At 38.8% G+C, this 12,047-nt stretch overlaps 1 protein-coding gene across 9 annotated transcripts in view; it reads right to left on the minus strand.

Moving 5' to 3' along the window:
* The window catches only part of trappc9 (trafficking protein particle complex subunit 9), a 154,153-nt gene that overhangs the window by 43,237 nt on the left and 98,869 nt on the right, over positions 1–12,047 (minus strand). For 5 of the 9 annotated variants that reach the window (XM_028963921.1, XM_028963920.1, XM_028963919.1 and 2 more), the window contains 3 exons: positions 7,331–7,469; positions 5,515–5,605; positions 4,597–4,767 (listed from right to left, as the gene is read on the minus strand). In XM_028963921.1, the coding sequence (XP_028819754.1) occupies positions 4,597–4,767; positions 5,515–5,605; positions 7,331–7,469 (401 nt within the window). Of the gene's footprint in view, positions 1–3,075; positions 3,158–4,596; positions 4,768–5,514; positions 5,606–7,330; positions 7,470–12,047 lie in introns of all 9 variants that reach the window. The other 4 variants (XM_028963924.1, XM_028963922.1, XM_028963923.1 and 1 more) reach the window with 2 other exon arrangements.

Consider the following 12,047-nt stretch of genomic DNA (forward strand, 5'->3'; position numbering starts at 1 on the left):
AATGGGTATATAATTATTCATTTTGGTTTCTGCTGGATTAATTACTTCTTCATTTGCATATCTGATTAGAGAATACTGTGAATTCTGTGAATTTGTTTACAGCCTATACTGTTAAAAAGCATTTAAAAGGTGAAAGTGACATTCTTAAACATGAATAGCATTGAATTGTGAATTTACTATGTTAATAAATGTGAAACCAGTGATAATCTTAAATAAATAAAATGGCAAATATCAACAGGTATCGCTGTGTTCAGCATCATGAGGGATTCTAATATCATGCATTGGTTGTTTGAGTATTTAACAGGGATCTATGGCAGTTCAGCACTGCTGCCCCCTATTCTAATGAAGGCACCCTGTTCCTCTTCCATTACTTTGCAGTCAAGGCTTAGCCACTGAACCCAATCCATTTGCAGAAAAAAAGGTGAATGAAAGCCATTTATTGTCACGCTGTATGGATGATAGCGCCAGCATGAACCCTGCGGAATTGCATTACGGAGCTTTTATCCAGTGGGCTGGGCTTTGTTCGGGTGAAAACAGAGGGTCTTGTCTTACAAATGTCTCTTTTCTCATCCTTTTCCTTTTCCACCAACAGTATTTTTCCAAGACTGATGGTGACTGGCTCTTGCGTTCCTAAAACAGCAGTTAATTAAAATAATATTCATCCTGCCAGCCTGGCAATATACCTAAAGATGTAGAAACTACAACATACTTAGAAATTATTCATAGCTGTATGGATAATAATTCATAGTTTCATAACGAGGTAAGATGGGGGAAAAACCATTAACCGACTCAGGGAGCATCAAGGATAACAGTACGTTGTGGAACCACTTGATATGTCTGAAAAAACACCACAAAACTACCCATGAGTATAGATTACCATATCCCTTTGTCCCTTTATTGTACACATAAAGACTACTTTAGACTAGACCGCTTTAAGCGCCATGTTAAGGTTGTCAATGGTGACCAATCTCAGGCAAACTGAATATGTGACCAGTTGTTGACTGCAACCAGATCAATAGCAAGATAAATCTTGTACCTGTACCTGGAGCCCAAACAGATGGCAGTGATAGACTGTGAAGGTAAAACAGCCTTTTTAAAAGCTCCAGTTTCGTGCCATTACCTGTGTCACTGTGTATATCTTTTTGTGGCAGGATGTTTTGGAGGCCAAACAAACTAGTTGGCAATTACTTAATCTGCCGTTACTCAAACCTGGAGCCTTTGTTCTCCCTTTGATTCCTGCACTTTGATTCCTGCTACAACATGCTTCCTTTTCTATCCTCCTTTGCCTAATTTATTTTTTAAAAGAAAATAGGCGACAAGGTTCAGGGCGCAACGTCACAGTCATTTGTCAGAGTTAATTAGCCCACCCGGCCACTAACCTTCTGGGAAACAATGTGAAGGGAAAAGAGCAGAAGAAGAGAAAAAAGAAAAGGAACCGCAGAACTGCAGAGAACTCCAGGTAGTGCTGCTGGTGTTGGAGATGACATTTCCATAGACGTGTGTGTGTGTGTGTGTGTATCTGATGAAGACTTCCAGGAGGAGGAGAGGCTGTTTCACTGCATCCTGACATTCCAGCACCAACTAGACAGGCCTTCTTTTTGTCACACCTACCATTTCTATGCTCTCAGATTTCTTTGGAGCATCAGCTTCTCTCTCATCTAAATTTCATTCTGCTCTCTTGTTTTTATTTCATTCCAGCTCATCAGGAGCTGGGTCAGGAGTACATATTTGGAAGATAAGTGTCACGACAAATGCCCCTCCCCTTACAGGAGGTGTAACTCCAGACAACGGTTTGACCTCATCTGCAAAGGATTTTGTCTGCCTCTGCATAATTTATAACTGGGAACTCCTGGCTTCATATGCTTATAATGGGAACGTACCCACCAGGATACATTCTTCCTTTTATACCTGCATGGACAATAACATTATTTAATTTCTAAAGTTACATTTGGAATCTTAATTAAAGTATCAAAATTGGGTACTATTCTCAAACTGACACGAATGTTATACTCTAAGTATGTGGATTGTTCGCTAGTTTAAGGACCAAGGCATCCAAGTATTAACATTAATCATTCAGAATTAGGAAGTTTCATGCCTGATGGCTGCCAATATTCGCGCTCCTCTCCCTACATTATAACCCCACCCTCCATTCACAAAATATAGTTAAGCGGCTTAACTATTGAATAAATAACTTTATGACAAATATGATGTATGATTAAATATGTACAAGCCAACATATATTATGATTGCAACAGGGCACTTGCAGAAAAGCAGAAAAGTAAAATCATCCCTACTCCTTATGTAACCATGGGGATTTTTTTTTAATTAAAGTACAGTAATTCTGTAACTGCAGATTCTCTGAGAATTCAAATTAACTGACATTTAAGAAGGGATGAAAAGCACCTTCATCATGTGCCTGTCAGCCATTCCCAATGTGTCTTTTAAATATATGTATATTAAATATGTAATGCTCTTTGCATTGGTGTGTGAAAAGTGTCTTACTTTATGTTTGCACATTTGAACACCAAAACACAAAATCACGCATATTTGGCCAGTACTACTACAACTAATGATGTACCCATCAGTAATATGTTATATCCAATGGCTGGATTTATCTTTACTGTGAGACCACCTTGTTGCGCAGACCTTATGAGACCCATTTACAAATCTGAATTTTATTTTATTGAAACATGACATTATTTTAATGCAACCAAACAATTAAAGGAGATCAGGCAATAAAAATAAATAAATTCGCACACACACACACAAGCATTCATACACTCCTCTAACGATCATAAATCAGCTGAGCAAAGATTCTGACTCAGCCACAACATAGCCACAGATCTGAGCTGAACGGGCTGCACATTGAATAATCACAATTCCTCTGGTTGCTATGGTATCTAAAATGGGGGCTCTACCCATTAATAGATAAAAGTACATATTAAAAGGTGAAATTAATAACATTTATTAACAGGTAAAAATGGCACCTGTTGCGGGTGGATTTTTTACACATTACATTGATGCTGTGATAGCAAAAAAATAAATAGAGCACAAGCGTAAGTGAGTCTGACCAACCTGTGATTGCTAGACAATTGGGGCAAACCTTCTCCAAAGCTGCAACTATTTATCCGAGATCAGCATTCACCTTCAATTCCACCTATCATAACAAACAATATTCTACAAACTGCAACAAGCAAATTGGTGAAACTGAAATCAACATTGCCCTTGGACTTCGCTTGGCTAGATCTCAGCCAAAAACCTGCCAACACAGTGCTTGACTATGAACACTCACCTGAGGCTAATAAGGGATCAAATTGTAATGGTTGCTGGCTAAAAGCATGCTGGGAAACCTATTAAAAGCCAATGGGGAAACAGAAAATGTGAAATGTAAAAACTGCCAGTATTCTCTGTGTTGGTTGGACGCTTCAGCAGCAATTCTGAAGACTATGTCCATTAGCATGAGTAGACCCTTATGTACAAAATGATGCTAACTAACAAATTGTTGCTTTACAAGCCATTTGTTACAAAGTCGTTATGAACAAAAAAACCATCCAACTATGCAAACTATGCTAATTGTGTTGTTTTAATAACATTACTAAAATATAATTAAATTAAATCTGATAACATATTTAAACATAAAATTTTCCTTCAGCACTCATTAAATCTTTTATTAATTTGATTCCTCATTCATTTCATTCATTCTTCCAGATGGAGAACCACAGAAAGACAATAAGCCTAAAAAGATGTGGGACTATCAGTTGAATTGATCTTGACTACTGTTCAGTTTTTAAAAAGATGACCTACTATATCCTGAGGGTACCTTTCATTCATGTTTAATTGGCTGTTTGGTTTGAAATGAGAATATATTTGACAGTTAAAGACAAGTAATTGTCAGACTATATTATGGCTATATTTTCCCAACAATTTCTATACTCGTAATAGCCCCTTGTACAATGTAAAACAAAATATTGTAGGCTATACTAAGTGGACATAGTGAGGTGGATTTTTTTAAATCTGTTAACACTTTTTAAGTAAGTTTGCAAGAGGGGGGGCTTTTCTCCACTTCACACAAGAATGCAAATCAGAGGGTTGTAGCGTGTGGGGGATGGAGCTTCCCAGAATTCTCCGGGGTGATAGAACACAATTTAAAATGACGGATAACAGGGGGTTGTTCCGATGGTGAAGCCACAGTCTAGCAGAAAACTATTTCTTTTAGCGACCTCCTGCTTTTGGACTGCCTTAAGTTCTTTTATCTGTATTGTGTAGTTACAGTGTAATTAGACTTCTTGAATTGAGCTTTTTTGAGGCAACATGTTTGCATACTGTTTTCGGAAGTATAGCCAACTTATTCGATTTTACAGTGTATAAAAGGTGTGTAAAGCAGACATCACAAACATGATCTGTTGAATTGAGGACTTCTGTAAACTACTGAATAATAAAAAACACACTAGCCAATATGACCAGAAAATATGGCTTCTTCCTGTCTGAGGAATAAAGGTTCGAAGGCTTTTTTCCTGGCATTGGAAAGCTGGCAACCATACAATCAAACATGCAAGTAAAAGACAGTGAGACCAAACGTAAATGCAGTCCGCTCACGTCCCGCACACGCTGAGAGCCCAGCGTGAGCGATGATCCAGGGTGGAGCGTCTGTGTTACCCTCCTGTCTGCTAAAGTCCATCTCCCCAGGCAGCAGGTGGTCCTCAAGCACCCCGGATAAGGAAAAAATGAAGACAGCGACCAAGCGGAATTCAGATAGCCTGGGCACATCTGAAGAGAGCCATTCTAATAGCTTGTGAGGAGTTGGTAGTGTGATTATAAAATGACAAGCAATGCGCATACTCAGCACACTGCAGTCAGGTTAAAATGAAGATCCTTTCTGCACCAAAACCTCTTACATAAGCACAATGACTTGATTAGCTTATTATTTTATTTATTACAAAATAAATCAGGTGACAGTGCATTTCTTGGTGCCCGGTCCCAAACTCAGGTTGATTGATAATAAAATAAATAGAAAACACTTCTTTCTGCATTCTGATGCCAGTAACTGGAGGAGAGCAGTGCATACTACGTATATATTTAAAAAAAACTGTACACAAATACCCACAAGCCGGAATAAAAGGAATAAAAATTAAACCAATGAGAAACAGGAAATGAAACACCTCCACCCATCAGGTGCTCTACACTGATTGTGGCACCACCTACTAGCCTTGCTCAACCAAAAGATCCTTTAGAGCCACTGTGCAGCCACTCCCAAAAAGGCTTCTAATTAATGTAAATACCAATCAAGGCCTGGCAGTGGGGCAGAGAGAGGAGTCCATAAATGGATAGTGTAGTGGTGAGTCAGAAAAAAAATGATCAGAAGCCCTGAGCAACATAGCCTTGAGTCTGAACCCTCGTTTCACAAACCACCAAAAGAGGCTGGCATGGTCTTCACCCAGGTCTGTTTGAGTGGATCAAATGGAAAGTCTGTGGGAGCTAGAGAGGGGATGGCGCGGCCCGACGCCAATGACTTACCCCACTGTAGAGGAGCCAGCTGTAGGTGGTCCAGCACCAGTTGGTTAAGAACCCCCTCAACGCTGGCTTCACCCTCACGTTGCAGAGACGGGTGGACTTTTGTTAAGATTGAACACCACCATGACAAAGACACATACAGACAATCAGATAGTTAAACACACTATAGAAAAAAAGTATTTTAAGGTTACGATGATCATAAACAGCTTCAATTATTTTAGATTACAATTATCCAAAACAGCCCTCATTAAGATGAGTGAAAAGCATATGATCAGTATGTTCGGAAAACAATCCTTAACCAAGGTGGCTGACAGAATTCCACATTTGAAATGTTGCATAGAACCTAAATTATGAAACATTACAGGCAGAATGTACAGGAGAATCACTTATTTCATTAGTCAAGCTGAGCAATACAGCCAATGCACTCACAAAGACAAACAGGCTTGTTTTGCTACCCTTGAAAAGACCCAACGAAATAACGTCACCTTGATTTTACATTAAATTACCCAAATGACAAGGGATAACACACCAGCTTCAGGACAATGGGACACATAAATGTGCAATTCAGTTTTAATAAGGAAACGTACAACAGGTTGAAAAATATAATAGTTTAGCTGCTTCTAAATATTAATTTAAAATAAACCAAAGATATCTGAGTGCTTCATATACTAATTGATTTTGGTTCCTAACCATTGCACATTGGTTTTTGCATTTTCACTTCATATAAGAGTAGGGAGGTTTCCTTGGCCATATAAACCTGTGAGGATAGTAATCCACCGCAGATCTAGCCTTTTAAAAGTAAGGAGCAAAATGGACCACCAATGGACACCAATAAATTATGTGCACTTTGGTTTATGTGAAATGGTCAAAATAGACTGTGCTGTAAACTAACAGGTGGTCCTATAGGGAGAAGTTTTGTGATCCTAAACTGACCAGAGACAAACAGAGAGCAGTGAGCAGTCCAGGGACATCCGGTGTCCCTCAAATGACATGCATCAGAAGCTGTTTAAGTGGCAAGACCCTTCTATTTAAAAGGAACATGATTCAAGAGTGATTCAGACTGTGTGAGTGTTAATAAAAATGGACAAGAGCAAGAGAAATTCAAAAAACAACCAAAACTGCTGGACAAAGGCTGTTACGAGCGAGCTGTGTACTTGGATTTTGTTGGGTCATTAAGGTGAGACCCCTGGCCGACCCCACCCACTGTGATGGGACCAGCGAGCATCGTGTTTAGGCTGCACATGCCTCTCGGCCCAGCAGCCAAAAATCAATAGCAGTTTATATCAGCTATCCGACGGTGCTGATTAAAACACAGAAGCATGCTGCTTTTGGGGTGAGATTTATGGACAATATTAGGAAGCATGTGACCTGCAGTGTGGTCCCAGTTCAAAAAGTCAAGAAATCACAGAATCTGTGCTATGAGGACTACAGCTGACCAAACAATTTAAATATCTGTTAAACTATCATCCTTCTGTGAGACTTTCTTCTTGTTATAAATTTCTTATTAATTTATATTTTGATATATATTTTTTTGGCACTGTTGTGATGGTGATATTAGGGATGATATTCAAAAACTTCCTATATATAACATAAATAAATGTTCCTTTAATTGCTTAATATGTTCCTAGTCAGATAGTGGTCAGTTTTAAATGTTATTTCAAATGTTACAGGATTTTAGACTACAGGTCATACAGGCAATAAAAAGCTGAAGAAAAATAAAAAAACTGACATGAGTTAACAATGAAATGAACTGTATCAGTTCCCATTACTGTACACTCACACAGTAAACACACCCAACTGGCACTATGGTAAAGGATATGATGGCCCAGCGGATGCTGAGGGTGGAATTGATCAGGCTGCCTTGTGCCTGCTGCCTCTCTGTCTCCCACTGCTGCTGGCTCTGCTCCGGCTGGACACACACACTCTCGAACTCAAACTTGTCCACCTGTATGGCCATCCTGGAACACACACAAACACAGGGTCAACAGAAAAGAAATTATTCAGAAAAGGTCTTGTCCAGCTTATCACTGACTACATTCCCGGCAGGTGTGTGTGTGTGTGTGTGTGTGTGTGTGTGTGTGTGTGTGTGTGTGTGTGTGTACCGAACATGAATGCATATTACATGAATGCGTTTATCTTTGACATTTCACTTATCAGTGTGAGCGTTCTCAGGGTAATACTGTCAGATGATATGAATACACAAGTAGGATAGCTGCCGTCTGCAGAACAGATAAACATACACACATACACCTCTCACACACATATGCCTGAAGTGCCTGAAAAATAAAGGCCTAAATCACACACACATTGACAAATTAATAGCACACACACAATACAAAATATGGCAGGGCTGCTTTATGCTCACTCAAAAGTCACAGATGGGTGCAAAGCCAAAAACCTGAGAAGGAAGCTTTACGTTGTGAATTCTTCATTCTTCTTGCAGTCATGCCTCATTAAAGATCAACTTGAAGCCCAATTGAGGAGGTCTGTCTGAACACCAAACAGCCAGATATTCTCAAATAGTTTTTTTTAGTGCACACATGAATCCCACCGATGGAAATAGAGTTGCGATTAGAGGAGGCAGATCTTTGAGAAACTGAATATAATAATACAAATGAGTAACAAAAATATATAAAAAAAAAAAATAGTTATATATTAACGTATTTAAAGAGAACAAAAATGTAACCTGCTGCGATATATCAAGTCATTTACTTTTTTAATAGTTGTATACATGTACAGACTCACACCTGCAGGTGCTATGTGTGTGTGTGTTATATTACAATAGATTAGATATAAAATGCATCAGCTAAAAATTAAAGTACACTCCCCTTGTGGTCTCCATTAGTATTAACTAATTTAAATAGATTGGTGACCTGAGGTATATAATGAACTACAAACTTTCATATGTGCATGGGAACAGGACTGGAGATGATAAAAGAGAATAAAAGTATGGAGATGTAGGCAGTGAGACAGATGGTGAAACGGTGCGAATAGATGGTCAGTGTTCACACCGCCTCAATGGCCATAGCTCAGGTAATAAATCATCCAGCTCTCCAATAAAAACTCTCATGGCCCACTGGTACACTTTGTGCAGACAAGGAGCCTGTCAGGTTCTCCAAATCTTGCAAATGTCTTCAGTTATTTATTATTAATTACTTTTTTTCAAATGGTTCAGCTGCCACATGGTTCGGCCAGAGAAAGCTGCAAAGGGACATTCCCAACAGTAGAACTTATCAGGCGACATGTGTGAAGCAAATCAATGCCTGATACGTGCGGGGTTGTGGCTCATGGATAGGCATAATGGAGTTCTTTCCTGAAGCCTCAGTTATAGAATAATGTATGTGTGAATACACAATTCACCTCAATGAGGTAGCAGTATAGTGTCTCCATAGAATACCATGATAAATAATCATGTAAAACATAGCATTGGTAAAGACCGAATATATTATTTTGAAGAACAAACTTTTTTTTTTTATTAAGGGATAATATACATTTATATTTAAGGCATTTGGCAGATGCCCTTATCCAGAGCGACTTACATGATTTGTGTGCAATATTTTGGCTGTAATTATGTGGCTGCAAATGAGGATAAAAATGCTATTCTAGACCAAGTCTAACTGTAGGTTACTATGGTTACAGAGATTAGTTCAATACTTTATGGTGGTGCAATGACCACAGAGAACATTCTGAATCAATGCAATACTGTACAAACTTGAATATTCAGTAAGGTCATGTTATAAGACCAAATTTATACTAAATATTAGGTGATATAATATAATAATCTCATATAAATAGCAATACAATGTATTAATTAAATCAACTGCAACTTAAAAAAATATAGAAACATAGAATTACATAACCATAGATGTTTTTAGATACTAATTCCAAAGTCATATGTAGTGTGTTAATGTCACATGAAGCATATTTTCAGGATTTTCCTAAATGTATCAGTAAAAATAGTGAGTTCAGCTTGTTAAAGGAAAAACTAACTTTTTGTTTTTGTGACAACCAAAGAAAATTGGAGGAACCCACTGTGACAACCCCCTGCAGTGTTATCAGATATGGGATTAATTCAGCTCATAATGAAACAAAATGAAACAAAAAGCACCAAAAATAATAATTTAACTTTTTAACAATATATTTAACTTTTGTGACTTAAACATACTAAACTAAAACAAGATTTAAGTTCCTCAAATTCTATTATGAAATTCCAATTTGCCAACATTGAACACAATTTGACCACCTCTTTTTACTTCTGGTTTTGTGCTTTTTACCCTATCATAATACTGAGTGGCAAAAAAATGAATCTGACATTTGCAAACACATCCGATGTCTGATAATATGGCATGTTTAATTATCCTCCTCTGAAATTACCAGTGGTGTGAACAATAATGGTAAATGATGGTGTTACAAAATAAAAAAAAACACTACAGCCCAGCACAGGGACAGTGCTTTATTCAGTGGCATCTCAATGGCACCTTTTCGGTTCAGGATTCGAACAAGCAACCTTCTGATTTTCTTACCTGCTGGGCCATCCAATGCTCCCAAAAAATGACCACATGAAGACGAGACGAGTAAATGCTGGTCATGTGATGATAACCATAATAAAATATATAATGTAATATTGTTGACAAACAAAAACTAGACAAATTTGGTTTTCAAGATAACACCCAGTTCCCAGAAAGTGCTGTTTTTGTCATGCCCTTGGTACAGAATATGTGAGTAATGGATTTTAATACGGTCAAGTCAAGATTTTACAAATTAAGACAAAAGACCTTTTTACATTTTAATGATTTTGAAAAGGACATACATGCTTATAGAGTTGTAGAGTATTCTTGAGTATATAAGGTCACGGGACCGAACAGAACCATAACACGGTATGTATTCTGCCATTTGGTGAAGCCTGCCCTAGATCTATGAGATCTAGTGGCAACGCCCTCCAGCAAATCCCCCGATCTCATCTTAAGCAGCAGGGTGACAGAGCCTTCACAATAGCTTTACCACCTCACATTACATTTTCTTCTACTACCTCTGCTTTTAAATCAAGTCTCAAAACTCATTTGTTCTCTACAGCCTTCCCTGACTTTTAAAGTCATTACTATACATTGTATATTTGTTGTATACATTTGTATGTCCCTTTTTTATGTAAAGCACTTTGGTCCAGTAACACTGCTGTTAATGTGCTCTAGAAATAATTTAGACTTGACAAGTGAAGTTAAAGTGAAGTGATGGTGATACACAGCAGCACAGCGCACACAGGGAAATTTGTCCTCTGCTTTTAACCATCAAGGGTGATGGTGAGCAGTGGGCAGTCATGACAGGCGCCCGGGGAGCAGTGTGTGGGGACGGTGCTTTGCTCACTGGCACCTCAGTGGCACCTTGGCGGATCAGGATTCGAACCGGCAACCTTCTGATTACGGGGCCGCTTCCTTAACTGCTAGGCCACCACTGCCACTGCCTGAATGTTTCTGTCCAAAATAATAAAACACTTCATGCAGGTTTTTCAAACAAGCCAGCTGGCACCTTTTAAAAGTCATTCCACAACTATAGCACAACTACAAATATTACAACTCCAATATGTTCAATATTTTGTCCCTGTGGATAAGAGTGCTTTCAACATAAGCTCAACCCATTTAGTTCCAATTCATCTAGCTAAGTCAGCTGCTTTAGAAGTTAGCATCTTTGATTTAGTTTACAGCCATATGCAAAGTGCTGCCATGGCAACATGGATGCATAGGGTGAGTCTCACAATGGCCAGATGTTCAAACACACACCCACACACTTTGTTTCATAATCTGTTTTAATTGCAGGTCTTCATCCCTTTCAGTGACATTATGCATGAGACAAGTTTCCCCTCCCCTCCATCTCCTCCTGCTAATTTTCTTTCTTTCCCGACCAAGCAGCCACCACAACAAAGCAAAGCGCAAATTAGACAGGAGGTCTGGCAGGAAGGTAAACTGCACAGACACAAAGGCGCGGGTCTTTAAAGATGTGCAGCACTGACCTTATTGAGTCTGGCAGACTTCAAACAAGCACTCTGTCTTTAACCCTGCATCATCGCACACGGTGCTGATGGGGAAGTGGCGTGCTTAGTGCTAAAAAAAAAAAGGGGGGGTGGATGTGTTCAAACTGACGGCTAAACAAAATCGGAGGAGCACATGCTGTGCTTCATCACAGGCAGAAGTGTGAAGAGGAGGTGTTCACATTCACACACACACACACGCACACGCAAACACACACACACGCACACACACACACACACGCACACACACACACAGAGGCAGGAAGACAGGCAATGAGGTGACTTAAGTTTGCAGGTTTTGATGTCAGGCCTTTGATGAAGGCGCCAAACACTAATTGCACAATTTTTAGGAAATCCATTACTGCTGCATTTATTGGAATAGATGGATATGGATACAGAATTGAATGGATTTTTGGACATGAACAGGCATTAACAAGTGACTCTGGGTATTTGCTCAGAGGAGTAACAAGATTATATTATATTCTGCGAAAAGCCCAAAATTTGTGTGACCACT

The sequence above is a fragment of the Denticeps clupeoides genome, chromosome 20, assembly GCF_900700375.1.
Source record: "Denticeps clupeoides chromosome 20, fDenClu1.1, whole genome shotgun sequence".
NCBI classification, from domain to species: domain Eukaryota; kingdom Metazoa; phylum Chordata; class Actinopteri; order Clupeiformes; family Denticipitidae; genus Denticeps; species Denticeps clupeoides.